The following is a 17,796-nucleotide window of genomic DNA, read 5'->3' as shown; positions in this document are numbered from 1 at the left end:
GACACCCGAAGACCAGGTTAAAGATCCAGGAGGAAGGTGCCCTCGTGCCTTCTGAATGCACTCAGGGCAGAGCTGAGCTGCCAGCCCAGAGCACACAGCTGTCAGTCCTAGCTGTCAGCTCCACCCCACACATGATTCCGAATCCTTCCAGAACTGGTTCATTCAGGAACCAACTCTGCTGAGAGAGTAGATTTAGCACTTGCTCGAAATCTCAGAACACCTACACTGAGCTGCTTAGTTTCTGCTGTTGCTGCAGTATTTCTGAATAAATTTCAAAAAGATAAGCTTCCCTGAGTGCCTTTCAGGAGCTAGGAGCTTTTTATGAAAAGAGTGTGCAGCTTAAGACTTCCCTCCACCATTCTGAGCTCAGCCTGGGAAGAAGCTGAGCCTCAGTGGACGCAAAGTTTGGGGGGCATCTATGCAGGCTGAGACCAGACCACAGTTCTGTTCCTGGAACAGCAGGCGTGCTTCCTGTTACCCCTGCTCCCAGCTCCACTATTTACAGCTTACACGATTAAGGTGTCCTTCCTGGGGAGAATCACCCTCTCTCTGCATTCTTGGCAGTAGAGCTACTAAGTAGCTGGTCAGTTTTCCCAAACATGGAAATCCACGTTGCAAGTAACCTAGTGCTAGAGAACAGAGTTGACCAGAACTGGGGGTTTGACTCCCCTGCAGGATGTACCCGTGATTTGAACCCAAGTTCATGCTGTTCTTTACAACTGTAGCTGCTGCTGCACGAGGTTCCCCTACCCATTCTCCTTAGAACCTTCCAGCTACCATCCTGCCAGACAGAAAAGGGAGAGGCAGTGAGCTCAGTTCTTTCACCTCCTAAAAGCAAATGTGAAAATCCTTCCAGGTTCTTGTGCCCATGAAGGGATTTTGAACAGAGGCCTGGCGAGGCTGTGGTCACTTTTCTGGCAACCCGGCTAAAGGTGAGACGGTGCTATAGCCTGTTATTCAGAGACCCTCTGCACACCTCCGCCATGCTTGGCTCAGCAAAATGTTGCCACAGGGTAATCGTCACACACAGAAATTAATAAATAAACACAATTTCAAAAGACACAAAAATTGCATGCTCTAAAACAGGACGAGTGTTAGCCTCTTGGAGTAACCTACGGACATTAACAAGGGCACAACTAGACTAAGGTCAGTGTGGTTAGGGCCCAGACGATATCATCTACTTCAGCCTCTAGGGGACAAAAGGGACCAGAACTAAATTAAAAACTAGAACTAGCAGATGTTAACGCTATAGAAACAGGTAATGAGGTATGAAGAGGCACTTACGTGGAAGAGGGCTATCTGCATATCCCATGGATGGAACACAGACGAAAAGAAAAGACAAGAGACAGACCCAAGAAAAAAAAATAAGATGTGAAAGAAATGAATAGGATCCGCAGAACACACGGAGCTGGAAACTCAAATTATCAAATTATTTCAAATCCAGAAAGAAGCAATTCCTGTACGAGGAAGATGAGACAGGCTTTCTACTTCTGGGAAGAGGTAAGGGGATCACTTCCCAGGCCCCTGGCTTCAGAGAGAAGAAAGCAAAGGATTCCCCCATGTGCTTTTTAATCCCAGGAGTCAGAGAGGGCCCAGGGAGCTCTGTGACCACTGGGGAAGTCTGGGCTACAGCATCTTCTTCACCCGGATGGACTCACCATTCTCCCAGGGCAGGAACTCCAGTCTGTGGAGGGATAGGACTAGACCAGGGCTCACCCAGAGCCTGGCTATGTGTGGGAAGGGAGGGAAAAGTAAGGCATGCCTGGTTTAAGGAAACAGGGAGTGATGGAGACAAACAAGAGCTGCAACCCTGAATGGGATCAGGAAGAAGCGACTCCTGAAAGAGGCCTTGACCAGGGAGACCCCGACTGGGCTCTGGGTGTGGGAAGGGAGGAGGAGCAGGAAGGTCAGAGGCCATTTTTTTCCCTTCTGCCTTGTTGGGGTTTTGCTGCTGCTCATATATCCTACAGCAGCTCCGTTTTCCTATAACTGAATATCTCTGCTGCATCAAAAATCCCACAACTAATTATGTCAACTGTCACTGCCTTTACTGTCTTCCTTCAGGTCACCGGGTGCTTAGGGCCCTGGTGACAAAAAGCAAATCTCCCCAAATCCCTCCCTACCACGCGGCCATGATTCTTCCTATTGTCTTTAATAACATGTGTTAGTGGTTTTCCTCCCTGGCTGTTATTCTAACAAGCTGGACCAGCTGCTATGATGGTGTCACCAAGCCCTTCAAGAAAGTGAGGACAAAGGGACTGGGTATCAGCCATCACTGAGGGCGAGAGAACTAGGAGGTGGGACCACCGTGAGCAGAGGGTTCTGAAAGACAAAAAGCTGCCCCCAAGGGGAAGAGGCTGGGCAGCTGGCTTTACTTACGGACTGGCTGCGTCCTGAACTCGGAGGCTGCGCTGATCTCGCCCAGACCCTTGCCATTGAGGGCCGCCAGCCGGACCGCGTACATTGTCTCGGGCTTTAGGCCCACGATGGTGACGATGCCTTCCATGCTGGCTGTCATGAAAATACGAAAAGGGTCACAAAGGAGGAAAAGCCTATTGGTGAAGTGGTATAGCTGCTATGGAAAACAGCAGGGCAGGTCTCCCCAAAATGAAACATAGCATTATCATTTGATCCAGCAATTCCACTTGTGGATATATGTGCAAAAGAACTGAAAGCAGGGACTGGAATAGATATTTGTACACTCATGTTCACAGCAGCATTGTTCACAACAGCCAAAATGTGGAAACAACCCAAGTGTCTGCTGACAGATGAATGGATAAACAGAATGTGGTCGATACATACAATGGAATATTATCTAGCTTTAAAAAGGAATGACATTCTGACACACACTACATGGATGAACCTTGAGGACATTATGCTAAGTGAAATAAGCCAGACATAAAAGGACACATGCTGTATTATTCCACTTATATGAAGTACCTAGAAGAGTCAACTATACAGAGACTATTACTAGTCAACTAATAGAACGTAGAATGGTGGTTGCCAGGGGCTGGGGGAAGGAGGGAATGGGGAGTTATTGTCTAATGGGTATTGAGCTTAGGATGATGAAAAAGTTCTGGAGATGGACAGTGGTGATGGTTGCACAACGATGTAAATGTATTTAATGCCACCGAACTGTACACTTAAAAATGGTTAAAATAATACATTTTATGTTAAATATATTTTACCACAATAAAAAAGTTAACTAGAAAAAAAAAGCCACAGATTTGGTATGAGGTTTCAGGGGGGAAGTCAGGGAGGTAAAGGATCATTTTCTTCTAGCTCTAATCCTGATTACCCAGAAAGTCCTCCCAGCCCTCCCAAAAGCTGAAGGAGTGATAGGAGTTTCCTGGCAGGATGAATGCTCAGTAAAACTGGGTTGGAAGATGTCTCTGAATTGCTATGACACCGTGTCCTAGCCCATTCCCAATTCTACCCTCATTTCCAGGATTAAAAATTTCTACAGAAACAAAACCTACTTCACTGAGTTATTCCAATTAAACCCCAAAGGGAGAGTTAGACATAAATATATTCAGTCCTCAGGGAAAGATGATCCGAGCTCAGAGACTTCAAATTGCAGTCATCCAAGGGTCATTTTTCAAATCTGTGGTTTGGAAATACATCATAGGATTGACTTAAGAGCAGACCTGTCTGGTTGGCCCTGCTTATTTGGTTCATTACAGGGCAGTCCCTGAATAGACCCAAGCAGGACTGGATGGGTGAGAGCAGAGAACCTGAAGCACATGGAACCCAAATATGCAGAGCAGAGGGGGACTGGACTCCTCTGGTTGTGCTCAGCACCTAAGCAGGGCTTCCGCTTGGCATGTGGCTGAGCTGGCCTCATCTATCCTGGCAGGGTCACGAGAACCAGGTTCCGAAGTACCAGGGGGCAGATGGCCAATAACTCTACATGAGATGTGACCACACCCTAAGTCTGGGGGGCCGCTGATGGTGTTGCAGCATAGGAACATCAACAGGACAGCAGGTGGTGGCATCTGGCCTCTCTCAGTATTGGGGAGTGGTGTGCACCCTACCCAAATGGGCAGTCAGGGTGCCAGCATCTGGTGAACGCAAGGGGTGAGCGTGTGCCCAGAGTCATCATTCTAAAATAAACCGGGACTCTCCAACTTACCTTCTTTGGCGTCATACCACTTGGAGTGCCACACTTCCTCGTCTAGTGCTCTCCACTCAGCCTTGTATTTGAGGATGGGCACACCGCCTGTGGCCTCTGGCTCATCAAATTGCACCTGTGCTGTGCTAGAATATGGCTCCACCTGGTCGATGGATGGTGATGATGGGGTGTCTGTGGAAACGACATATATGGAGACTCAGGTGAGCCTGATTTGGCCCAGGATGTAACTCCCAATCATGAAACACATCTCTCTCATTTCTTTTAACTCTTGGGAATCTTGTTGCCTATATCCTGTCTCCTGCTGGTCCACCTCACCATGCAATTCTTTCCCAACGTGTCCCATGTCCAGATCCTCAAAGCCCCCAGAGCTCCCAGCCTCCTGACCCTCACCCCCTCTTCTTCCCACGCTCCTGTCATCACAGAAGGTCATGAAAAGGGCCGGCAAGGGTGAGGGTGGTGCAGCCGTAAGGGGTGCTCACCTGCTTGGACAAGGATGAATTCCAAAGACTCCTGTCCGATGCGGTTCACTGCGGTACAGTTATAGTTTCCAAAATCATTTTCAGAGTCCGGGGTCACCTTTAGAAAGAAGGAGCTCTTGAGTTACGAGTGTCCCACGGAATGGCCCCCACCTCAGATCCTTATTTATTGAACTAAAATTAGTAGAGAATAGAATCAGTAAAGCTGCAGCCCAGCCTTAACCCAGAGAGAACAGAAAAGGGGATCATGGGAGAGGCACACTCTGCCTCCCAGGCCCCAATCTAGCTCCGGGGAGAGAAAGAGGGCCGAGGCTCACTTTCTTCCTCAGCCAGTGGCTCCCCTGCTCAGGACGTGCCAGAGAAGCAAGTGAGAAGATGTTAGCTGTATCCAGGAGCCTGCCCATCCTCAAACGGTGCCTCCTCCACCCTGCCCGCTGCCCCCATGTCTCACCTCCAGGTAGCTGGCGGACGGGGTGTTGTAGATCTTGATGTTGCTGTAGTTGGAGCTTGGCAGCAGCTGACCGTCTCGGAACCATGAGATTGTGGCACTGGGGTAGGCAAACACCTCGCAGGTGATGTTCACCTGGTTGCCCTCCCAAGTGTACACAGCCACAGGGCCCTGAAGCTTGGGGGCATCTGCAAAGAAGGACAACAGCTCTCAGGAAGACTGCCACGATCGTGACCCCTCCCCCCACTCCGTCTCCTCGCACCAGGAAGCTGGTCACGCCTTGAGGCCGAGCTGGTGCCGGGGGACAGCAGAGACCGGGGTCACTTCCCATGAGCTGCACGGGGAGACACGCAGACTTATAACAAGCCAGGGGACGGCGTGAAGGGGTGCCTTGGGGACACAGCTTTGAAATGGCCAGGGGCCAACCACCATGGGCCGGGTCCTGGCAGCTGTTTCCCTCTGTCATCCTGACCCGGCACGGCCCTCCCTGCTCCCTGTCTTCCCACCGTTTTCCTCACATTGCACTTCGAGGTACACGGACTGGGAGTCCTGGCCGATGGTGTTGCTGGCGGTGCAGATATACTCCCCAGCGTCTGTGTACTGGATGCTCTTCAGGGTCAGGGACGACACGCGGGCATGGCTGCGGACCACCATGTGCCCGTCCAGGGTCTGCCAGGAGGGGAGGGACAGCGTCAGGCCCGGGGCTGGGCGGGGCCAGGAGACCGGGCCATCACTGTCTGCGACCAGCCTCACAGCTCTCTGCTCTCTGGGCCAACGTCTAAGTCTCGCTTTAGGTACCGACTTGCGAGGAGGCTCCGGAGAGCACTCTGGGAACTTGGGTGCACCCCAAACAGAAAATGGGACTCAGTTTACCCAAGCAGCCTAGCCTATGTGCCAAGATTGGCTTGAGAAGGACAACCAAGGCCCCCAAGACGATTTGGTTGGCACATCTAAAATGGAAGCCAAAGTCTGGCCAGCAGGCGTTGCAGCTGCAATAGCCCTGCCTCGTGAGATTCTGAAAAACCTGCACTCCCGTCCTTTCCTTCTAGCCCCCTGCCCATCTGCCCGTTCCTTGGTGCATGCACACATAATGGGAAATCTGAATAAAAGAAATTATACAAGAAATCCATATTTCTGCAGATGCCTTACTTTCTTGGATGCTTAAAAGTAAAATAATTTCATTGAAAAAAGTCCAACAATCCGGAGCTCAGGAGCTGTTGAGCTGGAAGTGAGGGGAACTGGGTCCCCTCTCCCGGAACAGTGATACAGACAATCCCAGGCAGATTTGGAATCCTGGACACTATAGTCACCATATTCTAGCCCTTGACACTAGAATTGTCTTCCTGAGTCTCTGGAATTACAAGAGTTGGTCAAACAGGGAATAAGCATATGAGCCCTGGGCAATGGGTACTGAAATATTTCCAAGGGGTTTCCCCGCTTGACACTCTTAAGTAAAATGGTTGCTGGCCTAGGAAGAGTCTAGGCATGCGGTCTGAGTTCAGACCCTCAAGAAAGCTGGCAATCTGAAGAAGGAGTCTAGCTCCTCGTAGGCTGGGCCATACTCTTTAAGTCCAGTGAGCGATATTCCATAGAGATAGACAGGTGAGTGCTCTGCATATCATCCGTCATCCCATGAGGCTGGGCCTTTAAAGAACTAAAGAACACCTGCCTTCAGGTTCTTTTGAGCTGCTGTTTGGAAGCCCAAAACCCAGCATTGAAATGTCATATGGCAGCCAGTTTGGGGAGCTCAAAAGCAAGACACCATTGGCCTTGACAGAAGCCTCAGACCACAAAAAGTCCCATCACTGGTAGAGCTAATCTGTTTCAGTCATTTAAGTCCCATCATATTCATATCCAGAAGCCAGAACACAACTGCCAGCAAAGAGGCAGAAGAGCCGAGCAAAACCATCACTACCTACTGCAGCGAGGGCCACCCCTCTCTGACAGGAATGCCCAGATGCCTTGGCTCTCGGCCTCCACAAGGCCTGGAAAGCTGTGAAGCTGATGGGCTGAGAAGCTGCACCCCAGGGGATGAATGGGAGCTGACACAGGCAGGTGTGGAGCACTTGTCTCAAAAGTCTACGGTCATGTGCCAAACAAAATCTTGAAGCATCACCTAAACTCGTGGCATCAGGAGTGTGAGGTCAACGCTGCAAGTATCTCTGAGGGCTGACCTGACCTGCTTGTCATTCCTATATTCCCAAGACAGCAGAATGAAGGCAGAGGGGATTCATGGTTCACCCCGGCCTTTCTGGTTATCTCAGTGAGATCACAGGTTCAGCCAACAGTGATGCCAGCCAGCGACTGAACTGTAATTTTTTGTCACACACCCAGGATTTGTCCTGGGGCTGCCACCACAAACACGGAACACTGATCAGAATCTTTCAGAAGTCAAGAGAACATTTCCATAAGGAAGGATACAACAGCAAAAGATGCAAAGAAAGTCGTGTAGGTAAGAGAAGGACATTAACAAGTAACCACAAAGGGGGACATGAGCAGTTTTTACTCAGAATAATCTAGAAAATGGTCAAAGAGAAGCTCAGGAAATGGTTGCATTCACAGCCTTACTTTTTTCCCCCCTTCTCTCTGGTCTCTTTGTCTAAATTTCTCTCTGGAAAATTTTCTCATTTAATGATGTCAGCAGAGCAGTAGGCAGCCTTCCATAGAGAATTTTATTTTGTGGTGGCTCAAAACAGGATTGATGATGGAATTATTTGCCAGATGCCCAGTTCTCCCTCTGAGGGGACGCAGACAGACTCCAGTGTGATTGGACTATCTCCTTCTGAAATGATTTACTCTGGCACCAGGACAAAGTCAGAGAGTGCCACCTCCAAGCCATCCAGACCACACGTCATGCTGATGGTCCAGGCTCGAGGAGGAAGCAGATAAACTCTGGGTACGAATGAAACAATCACTATGGCAAGAAGACCCGGTTTTGCAAAAATGTACGAAGGGCAATTATAATTGCTCTTCTCATCAAAACATTTTTGTCTCTCTTCTTGTAGGGAAAAGTCCTAAGGCTTTCCAGAACTTACAGAATGAAATTAGCCATGACCCAAGCCTTCTTTTGAGCTCATCTGGACTCATGGTCTTCATCCCTGACTGAGAAAAATAGGAGGGAACGGAACTTCTGAGCCCCAGGGGGCAGAACTCACTTGAAAGTCAGTTATGTCCAGAGCGAGATAACTTAAGATAAGGACACTTCTGCAAAATGGAGTGAGGTGTCTGCTTTCCTGGGAGTAAACCAATTACTTCCACTAATAATAACAATTCTCTCAACATCTCCTTAATGCTCCCTGATAAATCTCAGCTCCTCTTCTAGCCGCGTCTAAATCTGAGTGACGGGAAGATGCACAAGGCCAAGCGGAATGAGAGGGGTAGTGGCTCAGGAGTGGCTGATAATTAACCCTTCTTTTCTCCCTTCCCCAATCCCAATGAGCCCATGACTTTTGGGCAATAAAAACACCCAGTCTGTGACAGCACTCCTGGGGACTGTTTACAGGAGGCAAGTGATTTAGCGAGGGTGTGCACCTAACTACAGTCCCTACGATGTGGAGGAAGGAATGACACAAAGAGAGCTTATAATGAATTAGATTTGATGACGGCAGGGTGCAGAAACTAGCATCAGTGCCTGGGGACAGGCAGTCAACTTTTAAATATTAAACAGCATTAAATATTTACAGCTATGACCTGAACACATGAGTTATGTGTTCTGAATAATTATCATTTCCGAAAGACTGGAGGATGGGTTTACCTAATTAAAATACAGTCTACAGGATTGCCATATTCTACATTTATAGTATTAAACAATATCAAATTTCCATCTGGAGAAAAGGCTACTTTTTAAAAAAGTATTTATAGATTAGATTCTTGAACTTCATCTAAAACATACTGTTTTTTATTTCACTATCTGTCACTTAATCACACAAATCAGGTCAAGAATGATAGGCATGATCATCAGTAGGGTCTTGGGGATACAGCAATTACAATCTAAAGGTTTATATTTAGCTTCAGTTTTCAAACTAAGTCCCACATTACCCAAACTGAAGCAAGCAGTCAGAGAAATTTCAAAGGCTAAATATGCTACTGACTTAAAAAAAAAAAAAAAAGAACCATTTGTGACAAATCACTCTAATCTCATAAACTTAATGCTCTATAAAAGTAACATAGATATGTTTCTCAATTTGGGAAAACCAATGAGAGATGTCATTTGCATTGCTTCGAGATGAGATGTGATGTGGTAATTTACCAAGACCAATCATGATAAAATAAGCGAGCAACAAGATGAGTTGAGCTGGAAAGGTAAGGGCTGAGTGGGTTTTTAGATCATTAACTCTGTGACTTTATGATCCAAAGCCACATCAACCAGGTAAGAGTCAAAAAAATTTTATCATTTCAAAATGCCTGGCCTGGGACTTGGGGCCATTTATTTCTCTAGGTATAATTACCTGGATGTGATTTTATCAGCACCAGCAAGAGAATAAGATCCAGTTTTAGGAAATAATAAGGATTTGTTCATCCACTCCCAACACAGCTTGCTTGCTCACCCTAAAGTGACACCATTGTTAAGTAATGTCTACCACTATTGACCTATTCTTTAATCTAACTAAATTACTAATTAGTTTTAGCATGTCTGGTTATTAAACTGTAATGGTGAGTTGAACTGTAATGCTTTCAAAACTACAGACTGGCTAGTGGTCAGGTAAGCTATACCTCTTGCTTCTCTGGTCGAGTCCACGAAGCCTGTAGAGAACAAGATATAAAACACAACAAGAAAGCAGTAAAATTTTACAACATGTTGCTTTAGAGAATTGATGTATCACACTGCATTCCGTGCACATGCAGCTTCTTTTTAATTCAGAACTTTTTCCAAGGTCCACTTTCAACAGTGTGTTTACTACCCAATTTAATTTAGGATTTAGCTTATATTCAGCTTTCTTCCCCCACTTATGCACATTAAGATGTATAATTCAAAGGTAAAGGCTTTCCTAATCTTTGGAACACGTACATATGGATACCAGCAGATATATTAGACTGCTCCTGTTCCAAAACATCTTGAATATTCCTCGTAATATTAGGTGATACTACTAGTTCTAACCACACAATCTAGAGATACTTCTAGAGTAGGTTTCCTCCTTTGGATTTTATTGGACAGCTTATCACCAATATACTATTTTGTGCTCATGCATTTTATAACTCTTTGCATGCATTCCATTAAAAATCAAATTTTTATTTTAAAAAAAGGAACAAAGAAAGGAGCAGAAGGGAACATTAGGAATGAGAAGTATGCCCTTAAGACAGGAAGCTTTGAGGATACTGAACTCTGAGTGCTATGGTACGTTCCAGTTGGTTCTTAAAGGCAGAGGGACGCCCAGATGACATTCAGGCTTAAGCGTTCACCATCTTCATCAAAGATGGCATTCACAAAGCGGGTTTAGGTATTTTCCTACCCACATCAAGATTTTTATTTATCCAGCACTGGGGAATCTACTATGCTTACAGTTTTTCTGATTTCACGCTGGGAGTCAAAACTATCATACATGCGTTATTCTTTTTATTAGACGGCATGACTGCCTGATTGCCCCTCATGTTCAGAAGGAATAAGGATAGAAACGACGCCAGAGACACAGTAATGCAATCCTGGGAATGCAAATGAGTTAGCAAACATTCAGTAAGAGTCCACTAAATGCAAGGAGCTTTTGTGAGACATGAGGATGGAGATGTTGAATTATGTCACATGATGTTGGCATGAAGAAGAAAGTGAGAACAGAGGAACACGCATAGACCAAAGTAACAGTGGGCCAACATGTCAAATGTGGTTGCCATTTCCACATCACTTAGAAGCTTGTCTGTCACATGCCAGGGCTGCATGAATCAAGACAATTTTCAGGGGCCCTATCATATGGAGTTGTTTGTTTTTCAGATATGACTCTTCCTGTGTCTCTTCTAACTTACTGTGGTTTTGTGGCTTTTAGAATAAGCAGGTGCTAGTAACACAATGCTTTCCTGACCTTCTACCTGTGTGCCTGGTAGGATAATAGGATATATCTTGACCCTGATAATTTGATGAAGGCATGTAGCCCACTTTAAGACAACCTGATATGCAAATATACATACTTAAAACCTAAACTAGTATATGATTAGCAGTGCTCCCAAAACTGTTAGTTCCAGTTTCTTTTAATATTTGCATGTTTTATGATCTTACACACAAGTCTGCAGGAGTATGTATACAAATTAAAGTGAAGTGAAGTGATAGACACTTATCCTAAGTATTCCCTCTTATACTTCTGCCCACATCCTGGATAAACTACACCCCAACTGCTCAATGCAGGCATCTTTCCCAATGTTTAAGAGCGAGCACCTGTTTTACACTGAATGAGGACTTCTCCCTGGTGAAAAGAAACTTCGGTTTCTAGGGAATCCAGAATTTCAAAAGGTTTCTCTTTTTTGTAGGATACTCTGTCTACTCAGAGTTCAAGTTTCATGAAATGCCTTTCACGTATTTCTATCTCTTCGGATCTCAACTCTTTGCTCCTCTCCTTCTCCTTAGACATTAAGGCTTCACAAGCCTTTCTTTCCCAGTCTCTTCAAAGGCACTGATACGTTCAAATGAGCACAGACTGGACTTGTTCTGCCAGGGAGAGAGTACGTAAATTACCATCCAGGCTCTCACTCAATATGTAAATGGTACCTGGAATTTAGCACCACTCACTGTGGGTCTTTAAAATACCTGGCAATTTAAAAAATGAGTCTCAGTAGGATGGGTAATAAAATGATATGGATGCACAAACTTTCTTTGTATCTGTAGTTACCACAATGACCTCCATACACATCGATCAAACTGACCCATTACGATATTCAAATTTTTTTTGTCAACAGACTAGTGACCACTAAGAAATGGATTAACTTTCAGACAGATGATCTCCTCTAATGATCTTAGTGACCCAAACTTAGCCTAGCTATTATCATTTGTTGAGTGAAACCAACTCAACTAGCTGAAGCCGAACGGATTGATTATAATCAATCTTAAACGAGTGACTAGACTAAACCTAGAGACATTGTCAAAGACAGAGTGTGACTTTTGGACTCAGTGTACTGGTTTTTGCTTTTTTTCCCTTCTTTTTTAAATGAAGAACATCAGTATTCCATTAGAAAGTCACCACAAGCCTATGAGTGAAAGCCTTTTCTCCCCTCTCCTCTTAAAAAGGATTAACACTAGATTCAACTAAGCAGTGAAGCAAAAGACCAAGCTGCTTTAATCAGCTTCTGTTGTCACTAATTTTATTAAAGGAAGCATTGAGCCTTCTGTGAAAGTCATCAGAATCATAAGAGAGCACCGTGGCATTACGTGCTCCACCTTCTGAGCCACTCACCCCAGGGAAGCTCCGGTGGCATTCTAAGGGCTCTGTACTTGACCTTGTTCCAGTCAACATTTTTATCAGTGACTTGGACAAAGATATTTCAAATAAGCATTCATACAAGGTTGGAAGCAACAGCTAATAGAGATGCTAGATGGCAGTTGGATGGGGAAGGCTGAATTGCCTGCCCTTGGGTCTTGTGCTTAGAACTGGGGTCACCATCGACTGCTATACCCCATTACTTTTAACAAACATAGATAAAACAGGGGGGACCCACATTGGTTGAAATGCCCTGGACCCCAAGAACTCTAGGGACAGTTCTGATGAAAGCCAGTCCTGACTGGTCAGAAAGATGGACTAAAATAGTCGTTCTCCAGCCAAGGAGTGTTTCTGTATGTGACACTTTGGGTAACGACAATGATTAGAGTTGGTTACTAACATTTAAAGGGAAGGGACCAGGGATGTTAAATATCTTGCAATGCACAGGACAGTCCCAGTGAAGAAAGAGTCTTCCCAAACTGTCATTTGTGACCCCCACTGAGAAATATTGGGTTGCAACAAACAAAACAATTTTTAATAGAAATAAATATAAAATTCTACATCATTGGTTAAGCAATCAATTGCATTAGGACAGGACAGGGGATATGCGGCTTAAATGCAGTTCATGCCAAGAAGAGCTGGGCATTTTAGTTGACCACAAGCTCAACAGGAGACAACAGAATGAGGAAACTGCTAAAGGGTTAATGTGATGTTGACAGCATTTCAGGGTCCAGATCAAGGGAGCAATGAGCCAGGAAGTCTGCATTAGCTATACTGGGCACCACAAAGTTATAGGGGACACTAGGGAAGTGAAGCTCTCTAGTACAGGACGACTAGAAAGGTGAAGGGTGTGGAAACCATAAGATAAGAGCAGCAGTGAAAATAACCAGATGTGTTACAGGGAAGAAGGCTGACTAAAGGAAAACTGGAGAGCTAGTTAATGGCTCTCACACAAAGGACTGAGTTGTAGGGACTGGAAGGCTGGGAAGTGGCAGGGGCAACGAAGCAGGGCTTCTTGACCATCAGTGTTGGCCACCTGACTGAAAAGAACTGACACTGTCACCCTTCAAGCAGGGGCTGAGTGACTTTTTGGCAGTGAGACTAGATAACCTCCAAAGGACCCTTCTTCCAACCTCCTATGATTCTGGCAAGTTATGTGATCTACTTCTCAGGAGGCTTCTTTCCCTTCCCAGTAGAAACAATTGGCCATTCTTACTGCTCAGCGCATAGTCTTGACTTTAAAAAGAAAACTTTTCTTCCCCTCCTATAATTCTGTGACTATAATAATCTTGATACCTAATTATCAATCTATATAATGCAGCTTCAGCTGGAGGAGAAAATGAGGAGCAGCTGCCAAAGTAAAAGTGAAATTTACTGTCTGGAGTCCACCTGGCTCACGAATAGGCCATCTCTGTTTCCTTAATTTTTAGCCACCCCCAGTATAAGATGGCTATCATGCCCCTTTGATGTCAATATGTAATGAATAGAAATAGCAATTTTTCTATACAGCGTTTCATTTAGGCAAATATGCTGATCTGGGGTCACATCACTGGCCAATTTGGAAGGCTTGTTCTAACACTGATTCATTCATGTTGCAGTAATGTCACTTGAAGGGGGTCCACAGTAAAAGAAAGCGCAACACAACCTATGTGGCTGGGCTTAAATAATTGTCTCAGATTGAGACTAATGATCTACGCTGATAATTGAACTATGCAAAGCCTACTTGGCTTGAGATGGTCTCTGCTAGACACCTTTGGTTTTAATATTTAGGAAGTATGAGTGTGTATTAATGCCTGGTTTTTTGTTCTCATTCTATAAAAATGAATTCACAGATACAAGCCAGAAGTGCCCACCTATTAAAGGACCTGAGGTAGGCACAAATCTTAATAACTCTTCTGGTCTAGCTTGGCCGTTGAGCTACTCCTAGGAAAGATATAGAATTTAAAACCATCATTCATCTGGGGTAGATGTTATTTCTGTCCTTCCCTGTAGATCAAAGATATACACTGGGTCATTCTGGACAAATCTACTCTCAAGCCTGATGTAGAAAAATCTGCCAAGTGGCAGCCCCGTGGTTTAAGCCTTGAAATGTACATTCAATCCACGTAACACACACGATGGGAGCTAAAATCTGAGCTGAGGGTTTAATTCCAATGTTGATAAAGTATCCAAGTAAACACTACATTACTTAATTCGGTTGGTTTTCACAATATCAAACAGCATATGCAAGTTTCAAAAATACTTAGCAGTTCCTCGGTTGAGTTTTTGTTAAGTTGAATTCAACTCTGGAGGTAAAACTTGCAAAAATTAATGGGTTTTTTTGGAACAGCAATTTCTGTTCCTCTTGATTTAGTTTTGTTTTCTATTAGTAGGAGAGAAATCAGTTCTTCAAATGCAAATCCCAAATTTGGCTCTGAAATTTCACACTATCCCTTTTTAGCTTTATTTAAGTCTACCCTCTCTAGGGATTTCCTTTAGGCAGACAGAAGAGTGAAGATCTATCTTCTTTGACATTCTAGTCAATCAGCAATCCATTATAAATGTTCTTTAAGGCTAAGGCCATTACTCCTGAATAGGTGACAAAGCTCTGGCCAACTAAAATGAAGCCCATTACTACAGGATATATGAGATGAGATTGGAGAAGTGCCATAAGAAGGTTTAAGTTGCTTTAAAACCAAGCTTCTTCCTCCCCCTGTCTTTTGGCCCACTGAATAGCAAAAGGCTGCCTGATGTGGGGTTACCTCAATTTTTATAGACTGTTAATAATAACGACAGCTTTCCGGTGGCCTATAAATCCATGTGCTTGAAAGCTAAATCTTCCCAGTCATTTAAATTTGCCAGGAAGGTTGCTATAATGTTCTTCATCTCTCAGAGAATATATTGTAGAACCTGGTGTAATCATCATCACATAGAAACTGCTAATTATTTTTGCCTTTAGAACAAAATGATATGCAAGTGTGGCCAAGAATACAGGCAGACACAAAGGCAACCAAGCTTTTGTGCATATAGGGCATGTAGAGCATGAACATACAAATCACAAGGAGAACAATTAATAGGCTCATCCTGATCCCTATTAGTTCCGGGACACGTTTCCTTGGGTGCTCCTGAGATGATGCTAATATCACCCAGTGCACTGGGACCTTAACTTTCCTTGGTCCTCCCAGCTCCATAACCCTGGTTTGAAAATCACTATCCCCTTCCTCCTTGCGACGTCTAACCTAACCATACCCACTAACATCACACCCCTGCAAATCCATGCAAGGAATTGTGCCCCTTCCATCTCAAGGGGATGCTGAGCAGGCCACAGCCAGGGCAGGCTGGAGGAGGGGGGCCATAGGACCTGGCTGCAGCCTCCAGTGACCACATTCCATTTTCGGGTTCACCGAAGAGGACCGGACATGGGGCAGACTCAATCCACGTAGAGTCTGTGCTCCATGGCCCTGAAACTCTTGGGCAACATTATACCTTTTCTTCGCTGCTGATGTTTCGGGTGGATGTTCTCCAGGTGATTGAGGGAATGGGGTCTCCTGAGGCTTCACAGGTAAGCGTGACCTGTTCCTCTAGTTCCATGGCAGTCTGGTTCTCTACGTAGGTGATTTTGGGTTTCGCTGAAAAGACAGAACACTTCCATGAGTTTGACATTTTTTTAGCTTTCCAGGTTTGAATTATAAAGGCACCATTCAACAAAGGTTATCAACTTATTAATCATAAGGCCCTATTCTAGGTGGTGTATGAGTTAACGAGCTGAACCCCCCAGCAGCTTACAATGGAGCAGGCATGGGATGACACCAAAGTGACAGTAATAACAACGTCCCGTATGGGGAGAGTGCTGAGGGTGATGGTGCAGGAGGCCTGAGCAGAGGAAGAGCTCTCCTCTGGCTGCGTCTTCATGAGGAGACAGTTTTGGGGCTGTCTTTGGGGCTGGGTTGTGAGATTTTCAGTACGTGGAACTTTGGGTGGACACAGAGTCATTCCGAGTGTAGAAAGGCGTGTGAATGAAAGCAAAGAAGCAAGAATGTGTGGAGCGAGGGTGGGGAAGAGAGCAGAGTGTCAGGGTCTGCGTGTCTGTGCCTCAAAGCAGTGGGAGACAATGCTGGACCCAGGCAGAGAGCATCTTGACTGCCCAGTTACAACTCTGGCTTGAATTTTATCCCCTGCCTGGTGGAGACCCACTGACAGTGTTTAGTCAGAGGAATGAAATGCTCAATTGTATTAAAGGAAGGTTAATCTAGACAAAATTGAAGATGGAGAAAACCTGAAGGTGGGAAAACCAACCTGGAAGCCCTGGCATTGCCCCAGATGTGATGGAATACAATCCTGAACATCCCCTCGGGGTTGGGTGGGGGGAAGGGAGGAGAAAGGGCAGCTTCAAGAGAGATGCTGAAGGAAGGCTTTACAGGAAGTGGAAGCGAACAGAGGGCAAGTAGAGATGGGAAGAATCCAAAGAAGAAATTAGGAGTCCAAATGACTCTGAGATTCTTAATACCTAGGAGGGTTGTGTTAGCATTAACTCAAGTAAGGAAATGTGGTGGGTGACTCACTGGGGGCTGGGGAGTGGGCTGGGGCTTGGGAATAAGATGAGTTGAGATGAGCTCATATCCCAAATGTTTTGGGTAATGCAAGAAAGCACAAGCATTCGAAAGCTGAGTTTAAATGTAGAAACATTAGAGAAAATTGAATTTTCCCAATTTAAAACAATTATCCTCTGAAATCACTATACTCTGAAATCCATCGAAGAGAAAAGATAACACTGCACAAATATAACTTATTTCACTAATAGAGAAAAAGGCCAGGATAGATAAACAAACAATAAATAAATCAGAATTATGGATAATTTTTGAAAGAATTACATTTCCTTTATATTCAAATTCATACAGTAACTCCAAGTAGACTATTAAAACTACTGCCTATTATATATCCTCCAAGTTGAGGCCTTAATTCTGTTTTAATAAACAGAAAACAATGAGGGAGCTGTGCATTTACTGTAGCAAATATCTACTTCTATATAAGATGACTCATTTAGTTCAAATATTCTCCTACAGTTAATCTGTACTAATGGCCTGCTTATAGCAAATCCTTTTTTAAAAAATAATTAATTAATTAATTAATTGTGGGGGGCTGTGCTGGGTCTTCGTTGAGGTGCGCAGGCTTCTCTAGTTAGTGGTGCCCGGGCTCCAGAGCGCTGGCAGGCTCAGTAGTTGTGGTGCACGGGCTTAGTTTCCCCGCGGCATGTAGGATCTTAGTTCCCCAACCATGGATCGAACCTGTGTACCCTGCACCGGAAGGCGGATTCTTGACCACTGGACCACCAGGGAAATCTCCGCAAATCCTTTTTTTTTTAAA

At 44.9% G+C, this 17,796-nt stretch overlaps 1 protein-coding gene across 4 annotated transcripts in view; it reads right to left on the bottom strand.

The window, feature by feature from the left end:
- The window catches only part of LOC133100091 (neural cell adhesion molecule 1), a 316,904-nt gene that overhangs the window by 35,191 nt on the left and 263,917 nt on the right, over positions 1–17,796 (bottom strand). For all 4 annotated transcript variants that reach the window (XM_061203992.1, XM_061203994.1, XM_061203993.1 and 1 more), the window contains exons 8-13: positions 15,919–16,061; positions 5,575–5,725; positions 5,060–5,244; positions 4,612–4,708; positions 4,133–4,303; positions 2,380–2,511 (exon numbers count right to left, since the gene is read on the bottom strand). In XM_061203992.1, coding sequence (XP_061059975.1) covers positions 2,380–2,511; positions 4,133–4,303; positions 4,612–4,708; positions 5,060–5,244; positions 5,575–5,725; positions 15,919–16,061 — 879 coding nt within the window. The remainder of the gene's footprint in view (positions 1–2,379; positions 2,512–4,132; positions 4,304–4,611; positions 4,709–5,059; positions 5,245–5,574; positions 5,726–15,918; positions 16,062–17,796) is intronic.

The sequence above is a fragment of the Eubalaena glacialis genome, chromosome 10, assembly GCF_028564815.1.
Source record: "Eubalaena glacialis isolate mEubGla1 chromosome 10, mEubGla1.1.hap2.+ XY, whole genome shotgun sequence".
In the NCBI taxonomy this organism is placed as follows: Eukaryota; Metazoa; Chordata; class Mammalia; order Artiodactyla; family Balaenidae; genus Eubalaena; species Eubalaena glacialis.
The sequence above is the reverse complement of the archived record's forward strand: the minus strand, read 5'-3'. Positions and strand labels throughout refer to the sequence as shown.